General features: G+C 34.1%; 4 protein-coding genes and 1 long non-coding RNA gene across 5 annotated transcripts; 3 read left to right on the plus strand and 2 right to left on the minus strand.

The window, feature by feature from the left end:
- Positions 1-1,039: 1,039 nt before the first annotated feature.
- LOC105963948 (uncharacterized) lies at positions 1,040-2,300 on the plus strand. Its single transcript, XR_016030042.1, has 3 exons — positions 1,040-1,381; positions 1,461-1,566; positions 2,100-2,300. It is a non-coding gene; the product is annotated as an uncharacterized LOC105963948 (long non-coding RNA).
- A 4-nt stretch (positions 2,301-2,304) lies between these two features.
- Positions 2,305-8,767, minus strand: CRK3 (CDPK-related kinase 3). Its single transcript, XM_088814831.1, has 11 exons — positions 7,771-8,767; positions 6,175-6,305; positions 5,960-6,001; positions 5,704-5,812; positions 5,504-5,582; positions 4,521-4,817; positions 4,332-4,441; positions 3,366-3,473; positions 3,048-3,110; positions 2,778-2,945; positions 2,305-2,669 (listed from the first exon to the last, which is right to left on the minus strand). The coding sequence occupies exons 1-11, from the start codon at positions 8,338-8,340 to the stop codon at positions 2,535-2,537; spliced, it is 1,812 nt and encodes a 603-aa protein (XP_088670957.1). The 5' UTR covers positions 8,341-8,767; the 3' UTR covers positions 2,305-2,534.
- Positions 8,768-13,707: 4,940 nt separating this feature from the next.
- Positions 13,708-16,900, plus strand: LOC105963944 (rho GTPase-activating protein 2). The gene is made up of 5 exons (XM_012988440.2): positions 13,708-14,614; positions 15,324-15,444; positions 15,563-15,682; positions 15,769-15,999; positions 16,115-16,900. The coding sequence occupies exons 1-5, from the start codon at positions 14,163-14,165 to the stop codon at positions 16,610-16,612; spliced, it is 1,422 nt and encodes a 473-aa protein (XP_012843894.2). The 5' UTR covers positions 13,708-14,162; the 3' UTR covers positions 16,613-16,900.
- A 3,595-nt stretch (positions 16,901-20,495) lies between these two features.
- LOC105963945 (basic helix-loop-helix (bHLH) DNA-binding superfamily protein) lies at positions 20,496-22,081 on the plus strand. The gene has a single exon (XM_012988441.2). The coding sequence runs from the start codon at positions 20,569-20,571 to the stop codon at positions 21,859-21,861; it is 1,293 nt and encodes a 430-aa protein (XP_012843895.2). The 5' UTR covers positions 20,496-20,568; the 3' UTR covers positions 21,862-22,081.
- Positions 22,082-23,986: 1,905 nt separating this feature from the next.
- On the minus strand, positions 23,987-25,373 carry LOC105963946 (uncharacterized). The gene has a single exon (XM_012988443.2). The coding sequence runs from the start codon at positions 25,160-25,162 to the stop codon at positions 24,245-24,247; it is 918 nt and encodes a 305-aa protein (XP_012843897.2). The 5' UTR covers positions 25,163-25,373; the 3' UTR covers positions 23,987-24,244.
- Positions 25,374-26,713: the final 1,340 nt, after the last annotated feature.

Below are 26,713 nucleotides of genomic sequence, written 5' to 3' on the forward strand. Positions count from 1 at the left end.
CCTCTTTCAACATTTTTCTGATACCCCCAGCCAGCAGTACTGCCCACTTTTCTTTTCTTCAATTTTTTTTTTTTAAATTATATTTAAAAATAATAATAATAAAAAAAAGAATTGTTCCACACATACATAAATACATGATTACCCACTCATTATCTACTTCTCAATTATCATTATCATCATCATCATCTAACTATGTACATAAATAATTACTGTTGTAGTAGTAGTAGTAGATGGTACCTAGTTTAGGGTTGATGATTAATTAGATGATGACGATGATGATGATGATGATAATTAGGGCCTAAGTACTTGTGAATCATATCATCATCATTAGGGGCGAGGCGACAATATGAATCTCTTTGATGATGACTTTTAAATGTGTGTCGAGTACGTAGTACTAATTAATTAATTTCATGATTTGCTCACACACAGCGTATATTTAATTTAGCTCCTTCCTTCAATTCGTTTCGTTGGTAAAAATGTAATAAGAGGTCATAAAGAATGCCATTATATATATTGCCACCACATAATACTACTATATGTATACATACATTTGCGTATAGATCAATTAGACACTCAAAAATACACACACTTGGGACTTGGGGGAGGAGTGTGTGTGTGTGTGTATATATATATATATTAGTGTAAATATGTGTGCATGGGGGTTGGTGGCCATTTCTGGAAATTACAGCTGGTAGGGTCGTCAGTGTTTTGTCCTTTTTACTTTGTATTATATTTCACCATTATTTTTATATGCCTATTATATCCCTCTCCGCCCCTCTCTAACAACTCACAATTCTTTATCTTCAACAATAATATATACATGCATACATACACTTCTCTCTCTCTCTCTCTCTCTCTCTCTCTCTCTCAGTCTCCCTTGAAATAAGGCGAAAGTTTTGGGGGATAAAGGAGGGTATGAGAGGCCAGCAGAAACCGAGGGGGACTCACTTATTATACATACATACATACACACACACACACACACTATATGTATATGTATGTTAAATATTGGATGAGAGTTTTATATATATGTATATATATGGAGAAAATGAAGATCAAATTATTAAGTATGGAAAAAATGGGGGAGCATATTTTTTTGAGGGGAATGTTGTCCGGCTCGAGGACCGACTGTTGATATATTAATATTGATCTTATATATGTTTTTTTCTTTTTCTTTTTTTTGGTGTGGTTGAAGAAATTAAGAAATGTATAGATCTAATTAATATTATTGATGATGATGATAATACGAATCGTCGTCGTCGTCGTCGTCGGACCAGGCTTCATTCCCCCCAATTTCTGCTCCTCTCCATTCATGCTCGAGATTTAGATCATCACTTTCTTCCTCATCTATAATTCTACTTCCCCTATGTCTAATTATAATGTGTGTATATATTTATTCTATTCTCTACAGAATTTCTTCAGCCCACAATTCATATATATCTACATATTTTTTTTTTCAGTTTGATTGGTGTAATGATTAAGAAGGGATCTTGACTTTTTTTCATGATTGCAACCCTTTTCATTTCTGTTTTTTTTCTTGCAGGTTATGATGGTGTTTCGTGTCAGGTGATTCCCTTTTTTCCCCTTTTTTTAATTTTTAATTTTTAATCCTTGGATACAAGTTTTCTTTTGGGGTAATTATGATGTCCTTTTAGTATCAAATACGTATATATATTCATGAGATCGGATTTTCAAGTTTTGCAACTTCATATCCTTGTTTTTTTTCAATACTCTAAACCCCCAACCTAACCTAGTGACTGATGATATATCTATGTTGCCAAGATCTGGGTTTTTTTTCTTTTTACTATCATATATCATATATATTGATATTGATATATACAAGTATGCATGGTGGATTGGCACATTCAATCAATTGAATATGAATCCATGATTAATGTTAAATTGAAGGTCTTACGCTTGCTTGCTTCCAACTATTCTTTTATATATATGTTCTCTACTTGCGATAGCTTCATTCTAGTTAGCTAGTTTGATTTTGTGTAAACCCTAACATTTTCAGCCAAATTAAACTACAACTTATTAGTCATCCCCCGTTGACGTTTATGTTCATTGAAATGCATCACTACCATTGTTAAGTACAGGGAGATCGATTGCTAATTAATCATTGGAGTTGGCCCTGCGCGCTGAACGTACAAATATATATATTCCTCTAGTAGATAGATCAATTTTTCGTGATTGAAAATGATTCTTGAAAAGAGCAGTTCGTATTGACAACAAAGTAAAGAGCTACTCCTCAGTCACCAGTAACAAGATGGATGATACTATTATACATGATCAAGTTGAATGTGAAACAACAAAACCGGTGGATATATATGTAACAATGTTTGAGTCGACTCAGAATAATACTACATTTGTACATCAATTTTCTTTCCCTCAATCCTCTCTCTCTCTCTTTCTCTCTCTATAGGGAAAAGGTTCCTCCAAAATGTATATCAATTTTTAAATCTCTATCACCGACTCATCCATCAAATGCATATTTAGCTCTGAATTAATTTTTGTTTAAAAAAAAGGGGGGGCTAGTTCTGTCTCATGTTTGAGCTCCGAAGCGTCAAACCATGTAAGAATTTGGTATAGCCCAGTAAACTGAGTTTGCCATTGGTCCTCAACCAATCTCTGAGCATAGAATGAGCAGTTGTCCCCACATTCAACTCCTGCACAATAATAAACCCCGTACAACGTTATATTATCAATAATTACGATCATATTTCGGAAGGCTTTCATTTCTGAAGAGAGAGAGAGAGAGAGAGATAGATAGATACCCGAGCCAATTCCTCAACCGATATTACTCGGTTACCCTCTTGCTCAAAATGGTCAAAAGCTGTGGATGCAATTTGCTCCCAATTTTCATGAGCCTCCAATTGATAAGTGCTAATTGCAGCTGCGCAGAACTCTTCAAAGTCCATTTTTCTATAAGATAATGGTGCCATCTGCGTAACACAAGAATTACCTTATTAGTGGTATGTGTCGCAGTGTAAGGGCCTTTTTTTTTTCTTTCTAAAATAATTCTTAAAAGAAGTGGATGAGCTGACCGCATGTAGAATATCGGGGACCCTAGACACCTTCATAGCATCAGTAGCATTCCTCGCAAGGGCCTGCAATATCAACTTTGTATCATCCTCTAACAAAATCACATCTTTTTCACATGGCACTATCTTTTTCATTTTTCTCTATTTCGATCTCGTTAAACATAAAATGAATTGGAAAAATGGCAATTTTGTAAACTCCCGTGACATAAGTAACCAGTTTGATTTTCAAGCAACATACTACGGATAGAGTAAAGCAGTAGATGGTATAAATTTATGTGCACCAAAATCAGCAATCGCATGAACTGTATGATTCAGTTTTACCTTTCTGAAGTGCTCGAGAGAGACTCGTCCATCCTCGCTAGGTTCCAGAAGCATGAATTGAGCTCTAAGATAAACCAATTCATCCTCACTCAGAGCTTTTGAAAGAGCCTACCACAATATAAGTAAATCAAATGAGTTGTTATCTGATTTCACAACTATAATAACTAATCAATTTTATGCAACTATGAACCGATAAAACTAAAGCCGATTTACAAGCAAAAATATCTCATAATGGAGGTTATGAATAATAATAAAAAATAAATAAAAAAATAAAAAAAGAAAACCGCAACTTGTACTTATTCATGAAGATTATGTGTTAACTCATACAATTTAACTTTTCCTTAAAAACTGAGATCGGGTTCTCCAAGCCATACACTCTTAGACTGAAATTGAAAGCCATTTTTTTAGAAACAGAATTGGAGTCAAGTATCAGTTAGTTGAATGTAATAATGATGTCAGCTAGGGATGACAAGGGACAGTATTTCGAGAGAATGAAAAACAGAATATGTTATCATCACATAACTTTATTGGAACTAATATATATACATATATATACTAAAGTGAGAGAAGGGAGATCGAAAGTGTAGTAGCTGACGTAGTTCAGCAAATTGAAAACCATTTATGGAATGAATTGACAATTTTAGTGGACAATAGCAGAGGCCAATATAGTAGTCAAGTACACAGTCCTTGTGAAAAAAAAATTTGTTTCTCAAAGGACACAGAGTTAAACTAGGTTCATCTGAAAAATAATTTGTAAAACAGAAATTAAAATTCCATCAAAATATGCTGAAACATAACAAAATACAACTAATTTCAACATCAATAGAATCTAGATAAAGCGACATGAGTGCAGAATACAAAGAAGAATGAAATGCAGCCAGCATAAAGACTAGTTCAATCTTATTATAAGCAAAAGAGTATATATATACATGTATGTGTATATGTAATGTATGTGTATATGCATACCTTTAGTGCTGCGCGTTTGAAAGGGGTAGCATGTAGATACGACTTAACCAACTTATAGACCAGTATGTCTAATGGAATAGGATGACTCTCACTCCGCAACCATGGATGTGCTGTATTTGCAAAGATATGTTCAGTTTATTACCATCGAAAGGTCAAGAAAATGCAATTTTATGGAAGCAGGTAACTAACTCAAAGCTTGAGCAGCAGTCATTCTTTTCCGATAGTCCTTGTTTAGAAGTCGTTTAACAAAGTCTTTGGCATGCGGTGAGACAGATGGCCAAGGCGTGTCCTCAAAGTTGGGGTCAGCTCTCAAAACTGCACGGAATATTCCCGACTCTGTCCTTGCCCAGAATGGTCTGCTTCCACATAGCAAAATATATGTAATAACACCAATACTCCAAATATCAGCCTCCACACTGTAAGACCTGTGCAGAACTTCTGGTGCTACGTAATATGCACTTCCAACAATATCATTTAGTCTTTCATCTGCAGAAATATTTGACATATTTGGTCATATCCACTTCATAAATTGTTAAACAAGAAATATTTGACAACGGTATGATTTCACATAGGTGGACAGCTTGAGTTTTTAAATGAACAAAGTGATTTGGAAGAAATAGCAGAATGCATCATACATCAAATTTGTAAAATTCACATAACTGGACTACACAAAGAATATATAAACAAATAGAATTTATACTGGATATTTTCAAAGAACAACAAAAGAGAATTAGTTTTAGATGCCATGCAGAAGGTATGAAAACTTCCAGTGATAAAATATTAAAATGTAAATACAGCCACTAACCTATTGAAAAGGCCATCATATGTAGTATTTAAGAAAAACTCAAGAGCCATCAAGAAAATATCAGTAAACTTTGCAATTTAGTTTCAATACTTAGGCTATAAGGGGCAAGTGATTCACTAAGAAACAGCAAAATGTAACTTGCGTGTATTTTTCAACTCTCGGCATTCCCAGTCTCAAAAACAAGTATGCTATTAATGATAGCACAACAGAAGCAAATCTTTGGGTTTACAATGAAATCCAGTAATGTGAAACTTTTGACTTTTTATTTTCATTTTTGTAAGAGTGAAGCTTTTGACCTGAAGCATCAGACAAAGACAGAAAGAAAAAAAAAAGAAAAAAACATAGCTCTTAACTTTGAAATAATTACCTGGTCTGATGAAGTCAGAAAGACCAAAATCAATAAGCTTCATATCAGCATCTTCACTTCTAGAGGTGAATAGAAAATTCTGTGAATTGCAATTAGCACCAATACCAAGACAAGGAAGTTAAATTTGTCATTTAAGAGATCTAGCAAATTGGTTGGAGAATAAACTCTCTCTCTCTCTATATATATATATATATATATACCTCAGGTTTTAAGTCGCGGTGGACAACACCTTGAAGATGACAAAATGAAACAACACTAAGAATTTGAACAACAATAAGTTTTGCTTCATCTTCCATGTATCTACCACCTCTGAAATGAATAAACCACTATAAGTTTTGTTGCATCCATCAAATCGATGGATTATAATTAGAAGAAGAACAATTTTTGTTCTGCCTCTCCTCTTTAGTATAATGTAGGAAGACACTTTGGTGTAAGAGAAAAAACATCATTACTTACTTTGACAATATTTTGTCCAGCAGTTCCCCACCTTCACATAATCTGCGAGAGAAGGAACAGAGAGATAATAGCACAACCATATTTTACTCAAAATTAGCTCAAAGGCTCGTAGCACATTTTTTTCAGAAAAAAAAAAACACCTTTAGATCAACTATGTACCACAATTTTAAATCTCAAATCCTAAAGAGGAATTCAAAAGACAATGAAATACGTACTCCATTATTATGTACGCGTTATTGGCATCCTCACAAGCATCATAAAATCTAACAAGATGCTTATGGCCCGCAAGAGCTTTCAAAATTTTCACTTCTCTGCGAACATCTTCAATAGCTATCGCGGTAGACATCTGTCAACAAGAAGCTTGATCAGCTATATATCCAGTCTCATGTTATCATAATTTATATATAGATATAAGAATAAGAAAGGAAAATTGTGAATTCATCAGCAAGGAATAGATAAGAAGAAACAATTTCTGAAGTCCTATAGTTCTTTTCAGTTCATTTTTACCATACTACCCTGGGAACCTTTACTCATCACATAAACACGATACACTTTAAGTCTTGGATGATGTGACCATTATCCATAAGATTCACTGCTCTCACCGGTAAAGAAATATTGAAAGTCAAAAACCAGTCACTACCATCTCAGTAAAACAAGTAAACATTTCAGAGTAATGAGCTCGACCATTTGGTGGCATACCATGGATACCACATACTCTGGTTCACACCATTCGTTCTCTATTTACTATATCAAAGATAATCAAAGAAATGTATATAGGCATTGTGTGATTCGGTGTCGTGTTGAAATTTATTTTTATGCGGATATCAATTGAAACTATAATAAGCAAATATTTTTGAAGATTTAAGATCCACTCGAGGGCATTCAGAAACAAGTGCACATGGATGGAATCAGGATAACCATATATATTTGCTAATTTTGCTGCATACTAATGAATATGAATGCATTCCAATCTTTAATTATCCAACAATTTCTAGTTTCAGTTTCAACTCCTGAGAGATTGACGTTATGCTAATTGACAATTAAGTGCTTATACATACATTAAGGAGCAGAACCTTGAAACGTGTAGAACCTCAGGCGGTACCTAAAACCAATTGGTTTCAACACACACGAGCCATAGACGAGCATCCACCACGTGGACAAAACCAGCAATTAACACCCATTATTAACCTATCTAAATAAGAATCAAATCCAAGATGTTTCTTTCAAATTTCACTGATCATTTCTAGCACATTTATTTTCCTCTATCTGAAAGATACACAAAATCAACATATATCCATCTTACTTCAGTTAAGTTTCCCTGCCGGCTAAGCTATCAAGACTGTTCACTGGAGCGATTGGGTTCTGAAAGCACATGCAATTCAATGTGTCAGAGCCATTTGGCTAATTAAACTAAAGTCAAGTAACACGCGTTATTCTTATACAGAAACTACGAAAAATGGTAGTCCCGGTGTAGTTGGAAGCCTCAAACACGGTAAGAGTAGTTCTCCCAACATCAAATTACTAGTTGAAAAATTAATTCCGTCAAAGCTTTCGAGATCCATCCTCTGCAAATTTGAACCCCACTCCTTAATATCTACTTAATGATGGTTTCTTATTTTATACCACATTCACACATTTGCTTCTGTTTCTAGAGTCCACCCTTTAAAAGATATACCAATTGCCAGTAAGTAATTAAAATAAGCACATACAGAATAAAAAGAAAAGGAAAGGAAAGAAGAAAACATTAGCTGTTGAGAAATGCAGAGGATAAAAAGAGAGATTTGTTTATAGAAGTAAGTAAGTAATAAAACCTTAGCTTTGGAGATGATTTTGACGGCAAGAGGCATGTCCTTAAGCTCCCCCTTTCGGCCTTTAGCATAGCAAGTATGACCAAAATGCCCTCTACCCACCTCTTTCCCAAGCTCGTACTTAGCTCCGAAGTTCTTGTTATACCCAAAATTCTTATCAAGCGCGTGATGATGCTGCTGCTGTTCCGCCTCTTCCTCCACTGCAGCAGCTGCATCCTCCGGAATGGGACCCTCTCGAGGCGTTTTCTTCCTTTGCCCCAACTTTCTCAGAGACGCCCTAATATGCTTCGCCGGCGACGGCGGAGGAAATGGTTTCTTAAAAAATCTCCTAGGCGTCGACCTCGCCGGAGAAGGAGAAACCCCACCCGGGGTTCCACCCCCGCCTCCAAAGGGATACGGACTAGGCCAAGGGCTGTTTGCGGCAGAGGATCTCGACGGGGTGTTCTTCACGTTAGAGGGCGGAATCTCAGATGAGCGATCATCCCCATCGGAGTGAGCGGTGGTGGTGATGGTGGTGGCGGCGTAGTCATCGTTGTCTCCGGTGGGGATCGTCTTACCGTAACACTGACCCATCAGCAGAGTATGTCAACTCAATAGCGCCCCCTCTCTCTCTCTCTCCTCTCTCTCTCTCTCTCTTCCCGATTAACAGTGGCTGTATATATATATATATATTATTTTATTTCTTAAACTTTCTTTGTCGATGTCGCTAGTGTACATGGATATGTATTTTGTTTAGATGTAGATTTATGTAAACCCAAAATTCGGGGATGTGTTACGGCAACAAAACGATATTAAAAAACAAAATTGGAAATAGAAAAGCCAATAAGATTTTATATTATATAAATTGAAAAAAAAAAAAAGGTGAAAAAGCATGTGATTAATTATTTAAGGAAATGATAAAGGATGGATTGATTAATGTGGGAATGGGAAGAGACTGGAGTGGAGGTATAAAATATAGTAATTGATTAAATTTGAAACAAATTCTCGACTTTTATACATTGTGTGTGTGTGGGTGTGTGTGTATTAGAGTTTATTAGAATAATTTAGTATATGAAATGTTAAGAGTTGCTGGAAGAAGGAAGGAAGTGGTCAAAATTTGAAATATAATAGGAAATTAGGAATAGGATATGAGTTTTAATGGGTTTTAGGGTGATGCAAAATCTGGTACCAAATCATTTATGAGGTATTAAATATTAATTGCCTATTAATATTTGTGTCTCCGTTTCAACTTTCAAGAGTTTCATGATTCCATTTTTAATAAAAAAAAATCAAGAGTTTGTTATTATAAAATCTTATTTGAAAAATGAAGAATCGGTCTATTAAGGTATGTCATAACCTCATTTTCTTTAATGGAAAAACATAAATATGTTTAATGAAGGTTATAAAATTTGAATGGGCCTTCAACCATGCCACCTTTCAAATTTTGTGATTAGTATACTATGGGCCTTCAACCATGCATATATTAAATAAATAAATACCCAATACAATTTTAGTCAACGAATAGGATATATTCCTGCATTACATAAAAAACACAGGCCCATTTTAAGTTGCACGACTCGGCCCATGTTTTTTCTCTTGCCCTTTTTCATTTAATTATTATTATCTTTAGTTCAAAATTTTGCTATAATTTTTTGTTTAATTTTCATCACAGGCACTTGGTGTTCATTTAATTACTATCTCCCGATCCATATATAATTGCCATGCATTCTGGTGCATTTCTTTGAGTGGCTTCAAACCAATTACGTACTTAATTACCACAACAGTTGATTGATGCATAAGCATTTCCTTTTAGCATGATTTGATATGATTTTTACCCTGTTTTTTTTTTTTTTTTTTGCTTACAATTAGTTATCCATACATCGTTTAGTAATTGTATGTTAATTACTAATTTGCAAAGCGTGTAGTCGTCGTGGCTCGTGAATATATTTCTGCAAAAGCTAGCTTTGTATGAACTTTGAAGTTTTGAAGCAGCTGGTAGTCATCATTAAATTAAATTCCGACAATGGAAGCTAAGGTAGGAGTTGTAGTAATTATATATATCCGATGTATCATGTATATGTGATCGATGAAAAATGTCCACATCACCACCAGCATATACAATAATATTAACTACACCGATAATTGTTTGGTATGAAATGATTGATCAACTCATGGGATGGTTGAGATATATAAATTAAGTTTCAGTTATTGGTAGTTGGTACATACAGAGGGATTATTAGGTATAGCAGCTACTCGATATCCTGCATATATATATATATCAGTATTTACTTTGTCTTTTGCACACCGGCCGGCCCCGAATCTCTCATCTCAGCTTCTTAATACTTACTACATAGTTAGTTAATATATATATACATATATAAATATAAAATACACAGCCAACCAGCTACTATATACGTACACTTGTAGGAGTTTCATTAATTACCTAATAATAATATGCATGATGATGTATATATATTTGATCAGACTATGTTGAATGCAATTTTCATACTGATCCTCGGATCGGAGAACATGCACGTGCGGATTGAATTTTATAGATTGTATGCCCTAGCTGCACAATGTAATATTATTTTTGAACAACATATATAAAACATCGATCGGTATGCATAAAGTAAGACAATAATGTCAGTCAAGAAATAATTATATATATATATATATATATATGTATACTTCAAACTAAAAAGACCCACCGGGCCATATTTGACGATGTAAATTAAATCATGAGTTTCAGACTGATGATCATGTAATTTTCTCTACTCTAAACCCTGTCGGCCTTTGATATAAATCACAAGTACGTACGTAGCTAGGAAAATAAAACTTAATCATCAAACTAAATTTTATAATTTAATTTGATGAGCAAAAAGCAATATTAATAATAATTTGAGTTGATGAAGAAGGAAAAAGAAAAAAAAAAAAATGAGTGTGGTCACAGGGTTAGAAGCCAAGGAGTGAATAGAGATAGTGACGGCCGAAGCCCATCAAAGGAACAGACCATGTGGCTACTCACGTGATCCATCCATCCATCCATCGCAAACAATATAATGTGGCTATCTAATATATATATATATATAATATCCATTATTATTTATCTCTGGAAACAATTTATTAATTAAGAATTAATTTTCACAATCACTTGATGAATATTTCTACATGCACGCATGATGAGTTAATAATCGTTTCTTGCCAAATATTCTCACACAGGACCAGTCAATTGTCTGCTCCACAAAACCCACATGACTCTTACCCCTAATTATATATATTAATTAGCTAGCTTCCCCAGTCCAGATTATTAAACAAAAAACAAAAAAAGAGATTTGAAAAGAAAATGACAAATAAACAGAATATATATACATAGACCAACCTCACCAGTCCAAATTAATTAAAACCAAATAAGATCCAGTACAAAATAAATACAAATAAAGGAGATATTAATTCATACCTTTCATTCACTCAGACTCAGCTACTTGTTTTTATTTCATCACTCATTCTTCACTTAATTAGTACGTAGTACTCCATCTATATATACAGCAATAATACATTATATATATTAAGCCATTAAGGAATATTATATATATACACAAGTATTTTATTTTTGGGCTCCGATGCATTAATATATCCAACGTCGTCACTACTAAGAAGTACGTACTTGTTTAATTAAAGCTATCCATGATCTGTATCATTTGAGGCGCAACCACCCTCCTAACTGTGACTATTATTATTAGGCTGGAGCTGGACAACCAATATATATATATACATTATATAACCCACACAATTAACTAGCAGTAAAACTAATTCACATCCTAATCAAAAAATTAATTATATATATGCATCTTTGTCTTTGTCCAGCTCCACAAACTTTGTGGGCTCTTTCCTTTCTCCCTTCTATCGCTTTCTCGATTTACACCACCAAAAAACTGCCCCACTTTTATTATCCACGTCTTTTTTTTTCCTTTTACATATATATTAAAGTAACTCATGTAATTTTAAAAAATTATATATGTATATATTCTTGAATGTAATGCACTACGTACTATGAGTAGCTTATTACAAAATATATAGAAAACAACAATAGTTAATTCATCAATCAGTAAGCCAGGAATCTTGACGATGCTTAGTGGGGAAGCAAAGTAGGTGGCTATATATGAAATTTAATGAATTGAAATGTTGTTTGCACATCAAATTTTCATTTCAAACATGAAATTACAATTAATCCAAATGATTTGGTGAAATAAGTCGAGTGATCATGCACAATTAATCTAAACATAATAACATACACTTATGAATATGTATCCTTAGTGGATAGTTGTTTGTATAGTAGATCTATGGTGCATTATCATTCGACCGGGTATATAGCTTCTTATAGACCCACCCTAATTAATGAAAGAAATATTGTTTTAGTTTCATAAATTAACTTGTATGATTCATCATATCCAATATTTACAAAAATAATAAGAATAGGTAATATTGTTGATTTAATTAGTGCTTAATTGAAAGAAGATACTGTTTAAGATAAATGTAAGGAAAAAAAAAAAAAAGACTAGGACTGGGTAGCTAGCTGTCTTTAAAAAGAAAAAAGGCAATAGAGAATAATAAACAGCTTAAAAGAGTGGGAATAATGTATTTTGTAGATTTTATATAGTGATAAACAGAAATGTTGTGTAGAAATTGAAAACGGAAAAGATTTGATTTGATTTGATTTTTCCAAAAAATGGGTTTCTTATGTGTGAGGAAGGAGTAGGGTAGGGATCGACCCTAAAAAATATATATGAGATGAGAATGCGCGGTCAATGTGGTGTGGTGTATTATTTATGTGGGATTAATTTGCATAGGAAATATATATATATTCGTAACATGGTTATCGGATCGTAAAAATATCTCGTATCGTTTTGCTCCACATCTCGTACCGTATCGTTATCGTATCGTATCGTAAGATACTTAACCAACTATTAAATTAGTAAAAAATTTATATCTATATTATAAAAATATTATAAACATGTAAAATTTAATACAACTATTTATTTCGAAATAAATATAAACTCAAGTTTCAACATCATATTATAAAATATGACAAAAATCATAATTATTTTATCAAATAACATCATCTAAGAGGGTGTTTGGCTAGGCTTATAAGATGTTAACAATAACTTATAAGATGTTTAAGAGCTTATAAGCGATTCTAGTGTATTAGGTAATTTTTTTTAAAGATCTTAAAAATTCAAAATATTATAAGCTACTGGAGGAGAGCAAATAATTGTTTTTAAAGTATATTTACCCCGCCTATTTATTTAAGATCTTATAATGAGTAAAAATAATTTGTAAGATCACTATCCAAACACTTGAAAAAAATATTTTTAAAAGTAAGATGTAACAACTTATCAACTCTTAAAACATCTTATCAGTTGTTCAAAAGAAGCTTAGCCAAATGGGCCCAAGTACAAATTCAAATAACTAATTTCTAAAATATTCGATCTCTCATAATTTTGAAGATCAATGTCACTTAAGTCATCCTCATCTACCAATTTTAAACGATTCATCGTCGTCAATCGCAAAACTCAGTAAAAAGGCCTTAACTATCCATATATATATTGAATTAGAGTTGCGATATTATGAAGATTGGTGAAGAAATTTGAAGAGAAAAGTGTGAAATAGGATTGGGATATTGAAAAAATTTATTCAAAACCGTTTTTCAGAGCAGTTGATTGCATTTCTTCCTTTTTTTTTTCTTTTTTTCTTTTTTTTTTTAATTGTTGACTAATATCGTAAATATCGTATCGTATCGTGATACGGCGATACGGTACGATATCTCGCGATATTTGACGGTATTTATCAATAAGCGATACAGAACCCGAGTTGTATCGTTTTGATTGGAACCGTACCGTATCGCGATATATATCGCGGTATATCGCGAGATTAACTACCATGATTCGTAACGCTAAAAAAAATAAAAAGTATTGGGAAATACTTAAAAAGATATTAAGAAGAAGAAGAAAAAATAGTGATTGAATATGGGGAGTTATATATGGGGGAAATTAAAGGGAAGAAGAACATGTATGTACACAGAAATAAAGGGCGGAAACTTACAAACTCTGGTTGACCGTCTCATCACATTCTGATACCTCCTCCGCCCAACACCACCACCACCACCACCACTACTTCTTCTTCTTCGGCTGCTGCACTACAAACACTTGGATTTATACACACTACTAGCTAGATTTGCCGATTGAATAATATACTCCTTTTGTTTTCAAACAATTTTCCCATATACATACATACATAAATCATTCTTCCTCTTCCCCTTCCCCATTTTCGTAGCAATTTATCATTACCCTAATAATTAATTATATGATTTGAATCCATCTCCCCCCAATTCAGTCATCCAGTTTCAGTCCGATCCATATATGGCGTCGAGCAGCCTTTTCCGATCCAAGTCCTGCTCTCTCGGACTCCGCAACTGCAACTCAATGCCGCCGCCCCTCACTTTTTCACCTCACAGTCCCTCCTCTATTTACGAAGACGACGACGACGACGAGGACCAGGGGTATTTCGCCGACTTCAACAGCGACGACTCCGAAAATCCGGCTACGACGCCTTTCATAGCCCCCTGCCCTAATTCTCGTAATACTAAAATTAACCAGCCGCAGTTCTCCGTTCTGGCGGTTGTGGCGTCGGCGTTACGGAGGTCGCTGGTCACGTGCAGCGTTGAGGCTGATAACGTATTGTCCGATGTTGATATTGGATCGCCAACAGATGTACGCCACGTGTCCCACGTCACCTTCGACCGTTTTAATGGATTTTTGGGCTTGCCGGTCGAGTTTCAGCCTCAACTCCCTCCTAAACCCCCCAGCGCTAGGTTCATATCTCCAACCTTTTCTTTCTTTTTTTTTTTTTTTTTTTTTCTTTTCGAATAAAATGAAATTCAATCTCTTATCTATTTTCATTCCCAAAATATGATACTGCCCCTTTATTTCTCCTTGAATGGAACTTGTGGACTGTACTGTAGCTCAATGTTAGAGATAAGGATGAGCAATAAATCACATTCACATGATTATACGGTCATATATAGCTGCTCAAATTTCAATTTCTCATAAGCTAATTTTTAGATTTTCGTTGATTTAGTAATCCTTATTGAACTTTTGAGCTGGATTCCTGTTGTTTCTCCGATTGTGGAAATTCGTTCGGGTATCTGTTTATGAACCCCAAAAGTTAGCTACATTTCTTCTTTCAGAAAATGAAAGATTTCCTGCTCTTTTAGTCGGGCTTAATTTAATTCTAGATATGCAATCATCTGAATCTGGTACGTCTATCTAACTTATAAATTGCTAAAATTGTTGCAACGATGATTTGAAACACGAATTTCTCACCCTTCCATATGAATGCATAAAACAGTTTTGACAGATTGGAAAAACAGATAGCCCATTAGTTTCTTACGGTGAAGAAATGCCCTATCATCTAATTAGTCGTAGTTGTTGAAATTAATATTTTATGTATGTAACAGTATTCTCTGTTATGATTTAAGATGACATTGCCCTTATGTGTGCTATTTTGTTGGATCCGATCAGTGCTAGCGTTTTTGGAGTTTCTGCACAATCGATGCAGTGTTCGTACGACCACAGGGGAAACAGTGTGCCAACTATTCTTCTTAGGATGCAAAACCGTCTGTATTCTGGAGGCGGCCTTCAAGTAAGCCACCTTTCGTTATTTTTTATTTATTATATTCTTATTTGTTTGGATATCTTCATTTTCTTTACTACACACTATAAGCATGTGCTGATTTTGTTTTTTCGTGTGTCGGTTGAAGGCAGAAGGAATTTTCAGGATCAATGCTGAGAACAGTCAAGAGGAAAATGTGAGGAAGCAGCTGAATAAAGGAATTGTGCCACATGGAATTGATGTCCACTGTTTATCGGGGTTGATTAAGGTGCATGAAGTTGACATTGCTTATTTTGATTGAATTTCTTCAAAACAATGTTTGTGTAATAAATAAAAAAGAAAATGTGAATGCAGGCATGGTTCAGAGAACTTCCATCAGGGGTCCTTGATTGTTTGAGGCCAGAAGATGTGATGCATTGCAACACAGAGGAAGAGTGCATGGTGCTTGTAAAGTTGCTACCTCCAACGGAAGGGGCATTACTTGACTGGGCAATCAATTTAATGGCAGATGTAGTTCACCACCAACACCACAACAAGATGAATGCCAGGAACATTGCTATGGTCTTTGCACCCAACATGACTCAGGTACCTCATTAATTCTTCTTCTTCTTCTTGTTTCTATTTTAACTGATTATTATCATTAAAACATGCATGCATTATAGTTTTTACGTTACTAAATAATATGTATATGTATATGTAGATGGCAGATCCATTGACGGCATTGATCCACGCTGTCCAAGTGATGAACTTTCTTAAGACGCTGATAATGAAAACCCTCCGAGAAAGACAAGAATCGCCTGCTAATGAATGCAATATTGATAACTCAGAGCCAATGAATACGACAAGCACTGCTCAAGTGGTTCTAAATGAAGAATGTTCTTGTAAGGAAGGTGGTTTAGAGCAAGAAAAGAATGAGGAAAAGTCTAATTGGTTGAGCACTAATAATAATAATAATGGAGAGAAATACGGAGGAGGAGGAAGTATTAGTAGTATATCTTCGTCATGTTCGCCTGTGAAGCGCAAAAGAAGAACATTAGGGCATAGTTTCAAAGACGAATATGAGAAGATGGAAGCAGAGGGAATACTGAACCGCTTAAGTCTGCGTAAAGGAATGCAAAAGCTACGAAGGCATCCTGTCTTCCAGCTCAGTAAGATAACTGTCAAGAAGACTGGTGGTGGTGGTGGCGGAGCTGTGTAAATTGCTAGGAAGGGAGTACTGATCAGTAGACAAGATGACAGGTTACTACTACACAAGTAAATGCAACTACCTTTGAGAAATCAATATTATTATTGTTTTTTTTATTAGGATAATAAGTGTTTGTTAATAATAATGTGGTTAGATGATTAATCATGTACTGAAAGTGGTACTAGTACTAATTGGGGTTGGTTGTAGGTCGATGAACCTAACTCAGAGTGGTTAAGATTCAGCACATGAACTATAGTTTAATGTTTGTTTCATTTGGATTAAATGTTTCCTTAATTCTTTCGTTCGTGGGCTAGCAAATATGAAGATCCTTGTCTGAACTCAGCCCATCTGCCAAATTGGCTCCCACATGATCATTGTCCAATCCAACCTTTGTTATTAAAAAGAATTATTCGATATTTAGTAAAAATATATAGTTAAGTTAGGTGTATATATTATTTCCGTGTTAAAATCATGGTGACATGTGAGTACTGATGGTTGAGTGGAACTGCTGTCTTCAATGGCAATAATTGAGTTTTTTTTTTTACTGTAGCAATCATCGATGTTAGTAGGTGAGTTTTTATTTGTGTCGGTATTTCTTGAGTAGAGCATCAACACTACTCCTCCCAAAATGTGGGACCCACATGTTGTGAATTATTTATTTTTGTCTATTTCTATAAATATATAAATTGTATTTACATGTAACATAAATATGAATATTATAAAATATTATAAATGAGTCCGAATAAATTTATTGGAAGACCTCTCCAACTATAGGCAAAATATAAATATAGATTTAATAGAAAAGAAATCAAATATTTTTTATTTACAATGGATATAATACACATTTTTATTTACAGTTTTGTAGTGTAATGGATATATCATATATAGAAATCAATAGATGTAATACATATTTTTTATTTATAAAATAATGGCTATAAATGATTTCATTCATATACATAAATAAAAAAATATATAAAAAAGAAACAAAGTAAGAGTTGCAAAAATGAAGAAAATAATAAATAAATCACATGGTCCACAATGCACTGTTAAGTGGCTTCTTTATGTGGAGAGTCACTTGACAAATCTCAAATTTTAGAGAGGCATAAAGAGCCTATTTATGTTCCATTAATTACAGCACCCAAGCCACTAAATTCTGACACTAAAAACACGTTTGGAGAGCCAACTTGGATGCTCTTATCCATATATATATATATATATATCGTAATGACAATGCGTGACGTTTCCCGATACCATCCACGCAGATGACTAGTTTTTTTGTGTCGTATGAAATTGACTTTTATTACTATTTTATTAAATTTAGTCACGTGCAACACATTTTCAATATATATATATATATATATATATATATATATATATATATATATATTAATCAAATTAAAGGATATAAGGGTGGTACTGTGGTAGGTTGCCCCACCTTCCCACAACAATACAATATTATATTAATCACCTCCACCTCCCTGTTTTAATTTTCTCGTCTCGTCACTCTCTACTTTAATTTTACGTACTACTTATGAGTTATGTCCACACAATTTTATTATCAACCACCCCAACACCTAAATTAAATAATGCGCTCTTATATTTGATCCAAGTTCAAATTCTATTATCTATTATCGACGGGGTAAATTAACACAACTATATGGTCAAATTATGAAAACTCTCTCGTGGAGGAGTTACAATCCCCCTTCTCAACTATATATCTTCTTACACGTTCACCCCTGCGGTTCCAAATTTAGTGGAATCTTCGAGATTACATGGCATATTATATTTTATCACATTCGAACTCCACATTTTGAAGCAAGATGATCATAATATGTATTTTTTGGCTTGTATATACATAGCAGATTGTGGTGCATCAAAAATTGTATTTTTACACAAAACGAGTACAAACTAGAACACATTCCACAAAATCTAGATGATTATATTGAATTTGACATCATAAGAGTGGAGGTATAATAAAAAAAAAACATAGTCGAGAGGTAAATGTAATTATCCAAAATAAGAAGGACTTTTTCATAAATTGACCAAACATGAGTGTAATTTACCCTTATCGATATTATTTCTACCTTTGTAATAAGACAATGCATGGTTTACTGAATTTAACACACAACTCACAAGTGTTTATTGTAATAGGTGGTAAAAAATTAACCCTCCATATAATTTAATTGTATTGGCAAAAAAATATCCTCTAATTCAAAAAAATGCAAAATAATGGATATTGCGCTAAGATATTATATTTGAAAGTCAACTTGTCGTTTCAAATGTTTATAGCCATAACGTCATTTTTTCATAATTTCTGTGTTTTTAGCTTTCCATCCGAAATTCCTATATCACCATTACACCTAAAATTATAGGCTATGTTTGTTACGGTTTTCGAATTCTTTCCACACTTTCCCCAAAACGAAAATTATCTTTCTACACTATTTTCAAAAACTTTCCCCAAAACAAATTCAAATATTTCTCTCTCTAACAAACATGATTTGACCGCTACAGTGAAAATTGTCTTCACTAAAATACAAAATCAAATCACTTTATCTTTTAAATTCTTCTTCCAAAATACCTTTTTCCAACACCTTTCAGACATGATTTGACTTGCTACAGTACAAATTGTCTCCTCCCAAAACACAAACAAACTTTATTTAATTTTCAAATTCTTCTCCCAAAACATCTTTCCCCAAAATAAAATGGAAATGGAAGCCCAAAAGCTTACCAAACACAGCCATAGGGATTTGGTTTTAGCCTCCCACCGTGGTCAATCCCATATCACCAAATACTCAAATCCTATTTTTCCACCCAATTTTTTGGTGAATGAATTTTCATCTCCCACCGGTCCACCATTTTCCTATTTTTTCCACCAAATCCTCTTTTCCCTACCAAATATAAAGGTGAAAATATGATTTGCCGTAATTACCACCATTTTATTAAGTACCATATAAAATGACGATTTTAACTAATTGCACCCGATTACCAACTTATTAGCATATTTATCGTAAATGCATTGGTATTAATTATTAAATTAGTTTTTAAAATATAAATACATTTCTTATTATTAACAAAATATTAATTCTAATAATATAATATGCTTATTTTTACTTAATTTGTATATTTTGTTGGTATCAATGTTTATTAGTTCATTTATTTACTTAACTAATACGCTAATTGCTATTAATAAAATATAATAAGCAACAATAGAATAATTGACGAAACACACTTTAATTGATAAAATACATGACGAGACATTTAAATTGAAAACGTAATTTTTAAAATTGATAACATAATTTTTAAATTATAGTTAAACAAAATTTATTACTAAACATTGGATCTATAATTAATATTTATGAAATAAAATATAATAAAATTACGATCAACATTAGATTTATAATTTTGGGGCATATACGCTGAGCTTCCATGGGAGACCAAACCAAATCTCATTTCCTATAAGTGTTGAAATGGTGAAATATTATTATTTTAATATTTGGTCTAAATTCCCCATTGGAGACAAAAAACACTATTTTTCCACCAAAAATGGTGGAAGGGTAAAATGATGTACTACCCATGAGAGATTAATCCATTTTTTCACCACAAAAAATAGGATTTAGTGAAAAAATGGTAAAAGCGATAAGAGATGCTCTTATAAAACTAAAAACTAGCTAGCTTTCAGTTCATTGGCCATTAAAAATAAAAGCCCTACCCTAGTGATGATCACTTATTATTTACTAGATGGGGCCCCTCTATTATATTATAATATATACATGATATGACCAGGAAAAGTCATATAGAAATAATTATTTGAAATTGTTTTTCTCCATATATAAATTATAAAAAGCTCACTCATTAATTATTCCCTCTGTATTTATAGGCAAGCACAGATCGAACATATATATATATATATAAAGTGCTTTTATCAATCCAATCGATCGAAGTGGAAACATATATAGATATATATAGATATGGATCATGAATTAATCCTCAGCTCGTGTTCAAAGTCTAGTTCATCTTATTCGGTTAATATGATGTGTTCCAATGATGAACGACAACCACCGACAATTAGTGTCCTCCAAAAAAAGCTCAAACACTTGCTCCAAACTCAGACAGATTTCTGGTCCTACGCCATTTTCTGGCAATCATGTTCTTCTTCTACTTCCAATGTTCTTAACTGGGGCGACGGCTATTTTCAACAAGGCACCGCCAATTATAGTAATGAAACAACAAAGAAACTAGCAGTTGATGAACATGGTGAGGTGTCAGATGCTGAGTGGTTCTACTTGATGTCACAGATGGCTGATGAGTCTATCTCCGTCGTTGATGGTGGTGGTGTTGTGGGTAAGGCCTTCAACTCTGGATCTCTAGTCTGGTTGACCGGTGGGAATCAGCTAAAGTTGTATAACTGTGAACGTGCTAAACAAGCGGAGGCACACGGTATGCAAACCATGGTCTGTATCCCTACTGCTACTCCCCGTGGTGTTGTTGAGTTGGCTTCTCATCTTATTATTCATGAAAACTGGACTTTGCTCCAACAAGTCCAACATACTTTTCCTGCTTTTGCTTTTCAACCCGAAATTATTATGGATTCAGATTCCGATTGCCCGACCACCACCACCGATAATAATACTAATACTAATATTAATAAAAAGAGAGCGCCTATGGCTAGTAGTAGTACTGCAGCAGCTACTACGGGTATAATTAGCGGCGGCAAGAAGAGAGGAAGAAAGCCGGCAGGACCTCGGGGCCCGGGCGCGCTGCCGACGATGAACCACGTGGAGGCGGAGAGGCAGAGGAGGGAGAAGCTGAACCACCGATTCTACGCACTCAGATCTGTGGTACCCAACGTTTCTAGGATGGACAAGGCTTCACTTCTATCCGACGCCGTATCCTACATAAAGGAGCTCAAATCAAGACTCGACGACCTCCAAACCAACAACGTCAACAAACTATTATCATCATCATCATCAGTTGTCAAGACAGAAACTGATGATGATGATGAGCCAATTATTAGTTCATCAAGCTTGGTGGAAGTGAAGATGGTAGGTGTAGATGGGATGATTAGGGTTCAGTCGGAGAAGAGCAACTACCCGTCGGCGCGTTTGATGGACGCGATACGTGATCTGAAACTAGAAATACAACACGCGAGCATGTCTTGCGTCAACAATATAATGATTCAGGATGTTGTCGTTACTCTTCCTTCAGATGGTCCCTTCACTTCCGAGAATGCATTGAGAACTGCTCTTCTTCATAGATTATAATTATTTAATTAATTCATGGATATATATATATATATATATATATATATATATATATATATATATATATATATATATATATATATATCATCACGTACACAAATATTAATATGCATTATTATGCATGATGATCGATCGATCAGTTATATTATTATCCATCCATTATCGTCTGTACTGTACGTTTTAAATTATATATTAGTTTCTAGCTAGCTAGTTTCATGAATCGGCCTTTAATTTGCAGCTGATGAATAAATTGTTCAATTTCCACATGATGCATGCATGATGAATTACTTCTGATGAATATATATATATATATATATATATATATATATATATATATATATATATATATATATATATATATATATATATATATATATATATATATATATATATATATATATATTTCCTATATAGCTAGCACTTGAAGATGGGGATCGATGAATAATGCAAAATATCATAGCTAGCTGCTCAGGTGTGTGTGTGTGTGTGTGTCTCGTTTCCTCTTTTTCTGTGGATCAAAATATATATGATTTCATGACTTGGAATAGTATATCCTGAATGCATGTTTTCCTTTTAATTTGCTGCCTCAATTATATAATATATATTCATATTCATGTGGACGTAATATATAATCCTCTTCTTCTCAAATTATCATGAATCAAAACTATACCCTACGTACGTACCACCAAACATATATTCATTCATCTGGCGTCTTCTGTTTCTTTTTTCTTTTCCACATTTTTTTATTAATGTTACATTACATTTCTACTATTTCTCAATTACTAAGTGCATAATAAAAAGCCCTTTTGATATTATAATTCATACATACATCATGAATAAAACGGCTTTTCATTTTTCTAGACTAGTTTAATTAATTGCAGGTGTTAACTCATATATGGATTCTCATATTTTGACTAAACAATTACCAGTCTTATGTCAAAAATATATATATATATTATGCATGTGATCCATGGATTCCCCCTTGCTGACAATAACTAGTTAAAAACTTACGAATTCTTATAAATTATTGTAATTAGTACACTCCATTTATTGGCTGGAATTATTGAGTGGTTCACAATAACTAGTTACAAACTTTTGTGGTTATCCAGACAAATGTGGGGTACGTACGTTAATGGGAAAGCGTATTTATCCAAGTGGCCGGGGAATCTTTGACCTTGTTCATGATTATTAATATATGTTATTACATCAAACAGTTCTCTTAATTCTGCCATAATATAATTTGGCATGCATTGTGATGACAAAAAATAATTATCTACTCTTTTCTTGTATGTGTGATTTTTCTTGAGTTCAATCGTATATAATAAAATTTCTTAATATGTAGTATTTAAAAATGTTAAAAGAACAAAATTAAAGAGTATGAAATAAACAAAAAAAAAATAAAGTGAGGGAGTATATTAATAATCATGGGGTAGCTAGGTAGGGCTTGTTCGACTCTACACCGGGTGACCGAGTCTTCTGCTGCCACTGTGTCATTTTTTATATTTTTCTAAAAATCCTACAAGTTAACCCAACAAGGAAATATATTATAAAATACAAAAAATGACAGGTACCAGCAGAAGACCCAACCGGTAGTTATCACCGTCGCATCTCTAGGTAGTGCATGTGATGGAATATTAATGATGTTGTTTTCCATGAGACCCCACCTCTATCTTGCGAGACACACTGCACCCATACCTTATTATATACTATTATATAATCGGCTGAGAATTATTGAGGGAGGCCGGCCTGGCTGGGATGTTGTATGTATAGAGCATTGTTGGGCCAGCCCAAACTGTCATGCAAACAACAAATTAAAGCCCCATTAATTAATTACACACTCTCACTACTTCTAACATTTTCTCCTCATCTATGTATAATAATGTACTGCCCTAATCGTACTTAATTCAATGACTGAGCTCGCTAGCTACTACATTTGTGTGCTGTGTCTACAAATTATAAAGGCCAATACTACATGATCAACAACTTGCTAATTTTCCCCTAAAACACTACCACTGGTGTGTCGTCTTATTTGATCGATTACTTTTGGTAACAAATCAAATTATTATTACATCATCATAATTCATATATATAGAACAGAGCATCAAAAGAGCAGCGATCACAAGACTTGAAAGAAAAAGAAAATCATTAATTAATTAATATCTGCCACAAAAAGGCCATCCGAATTAATAGCCATTATATTCGAATGAAAGTAAATTCCAACAGAGCAAAATATAATTGTCGTCATCACTCATCTCTCTGTCTGTCTGTCTATCCGTGTGTCTGTCTGTCTGTGTTTGAGAAATTAAAATTAAAACATTAATTAGAAGATGAAAATAAATTGAAACAACATGGGATCGGAAGATGGGATGATGAGATGATTGGATCAATACAAAATCCAGTGCTCTCCGTCAAGTTTGACTTGGAAACCATTGAGTCGAGCAAAAGAATGTACAGCGTAACGAACACCTTCCCAGGCATAGTCATGACCGAAAAGAACACCACCTGGCCTCAATATCTTGTAGGCGTTGTTGATGTCAACCCAGGCTGAGTGAAAATCATGTGCAGCGTCAACCTCCACAAGATCACCGTACACCCCCCAATCACAGAGTCCATTCAGCGCCGTCGATGCAGAGAAGGGAAGAAACAAGATTGAATCAGTGGCGTTTGCCTTGACAACGTTCTGCATGAATTGGAACATGAGCAAACTGTCACCGTTAACCATTTTAAGGCTCTTCTCCTCGTCGTAGTAGCCGGGCCAACCACGGAAGTCGTCGATGCAGATAATCTGAGTGTCGAGACCGAGTTTCCGAGTCAAACCGACCATGTGCGTGGCAGATGCGCCGAGAAAAGTGCCGACTTCGACGATGACCCTGGGCCTGACCTGATTGATGAGGTGCTCGAAAACGGGGGCGTTGGATCCCCAGCCTTTGGCCCAATCCTCCCAGAGGAGGGAGGTGATGTGGGGAGGAGGGAAACCTTGAAAAGGGGAAGTGCCGTTGAAGACACGGTCAAGGACTGTTTGGCGGACGTGGTTTGAGGGGACTGGATGTTTGCACTTACTAGGGAATTTGTTGTGTTCGGATAAATCGCTTACATCCGGTGGAATCTGGGTCTGGGTCTGGGTCTGGGTCTGGGTCTGTGAGTGGGTTATGTAACCCAGGATGAAGGATAGGATTATCAGCACCAAATAACCCTTTGGTGTACTCAATGTCTTGTATGCCGCCATTGCCGTCAATCTTTTCTGATTGTGCTGCCGTCCCCCGGCCCGGAGGTGAGAGTGCTCTTGATCTTCCGTGTTCATCTTTGATTTTCTTTTTTTCTTTCTTTCTTTTTTTCTTAGATTAGAGAGAGGATTGGGGGGAGGGGTTAATGCCAAAACTGTGTTGAATTTGAACCGCTAAGTTGTTGCGTGTGTATTGGATCTGGATCCAACCCAACTCTATCAAATACTAGTCCAAGTCTTTGTTTTTTTTTTTATTTATTATTAATTTTATTATTAATAATACTATAATCAACTTAACAATTTTAAATATTTCCTACTATCTATGCTTGCCACTGGCCCACTACCCTGGATGTGGGACAGGCTGTTATAAATTATATCAATTGACAAATTATTTGTAATTCAAATATTTAAATTAAATGTAATTATAACTGTTTGATGATTGGTCCATACACATCCCGGATCGACTCTTGGTGGATCTTAAATAAAAAAATATATGTATATAATAAAAATAAATAAATGTAATATTCTTTTTATATCTGAATCAGAGATAAATGGTAAAAATAAAAATAATAATAATGAGAATATATATATTATCTTGAAAATTGACAACTAGTAGGTGGTCCAGTTGGGATAGATACAAAATTATGGTTGGATTTTGTGAGGTGGAATAGAAATATATAAGTATGTGTGTATTAAAGAATGAATGAATGAATGGATGATATATGCATAGGAAGAGGAGGTAGTACTTACTGCCCACTTGACGGCCAGCTTTTTGGGGGCCAATGTCTATCTTCCAAACACAACTATTCCAATTTCCAATTTCCAATTTGGAATGTCATTTCTTTTTTATTACTAGTTTAATTTAAAACATAAAACATCATATATATATATTTAAAATGTTATCCAGATTTTATATCTTAAAGGAGTAGTACTCAAGAATTGTGGGTTATTCAAAAAATAGAGGTTTAATATAATTTATCCCAGGCAATAATTATTAGTATAATAATAATGTCAAAATTAAAGTGCAGACGGCCGGCAATAAATAGTTATTGAGAAGAAGAAGCAGTCAAGAAGTTGGCCGGGTTCACCCACCTCTAACTAGCTAGGACTCTCCCTCATAACTCATAATACTCCATTTACTTTATAATTAACTACATTTGCAATTCTTACTCTTACATACATCTAAACCTATCTATATAATTCTCAACCTATTTTTTTCAACTTATTTAATTAAAAGCAACCGCACTTTCTAATTCTGCATTTAACGCTTCTGAAATCATATACATCGCCTATTTTTCTCATACTTGTTTAATTTCCCTTATGTGAGGGAAAGAATGAAGGATTATGTTAATTAATAATATCCAATTATTCTAATTAGTATTTCAATATTGTGATTAACGATTAATTACCCGGCCCCTTTGGAGATGTCGAAACTCCATGTCTCTATTTGTATGGATCGGACACGACTTCGATAATATAATACATTTACTTAACTCAATTATTTGGGAGTCGAAGTCGAAGTCGAAAACACCCCGAAATTTCCATTGACTTTATCCTACGACCACTTGTCTATCTCTTCTCTCATTTTTAATTATTATTATTATTTTATTTTCCAAACATAAGATTAAG

This window comes from Erythranthe guttata, chromosome 2 (genome assembly GCF_056151865.1).
Source record: "Erythranthe guttata isolate IM_541 chromosome 2, IM_541, whole genome shotgun sequence".
Classification (NCBI taxonomy): Eukaryota; Viridiplantae; Streptophyta; class Magnoliopsida; order Lamiales; family Phrymaceae; genus Erythranthe; species Erythranthe guttata.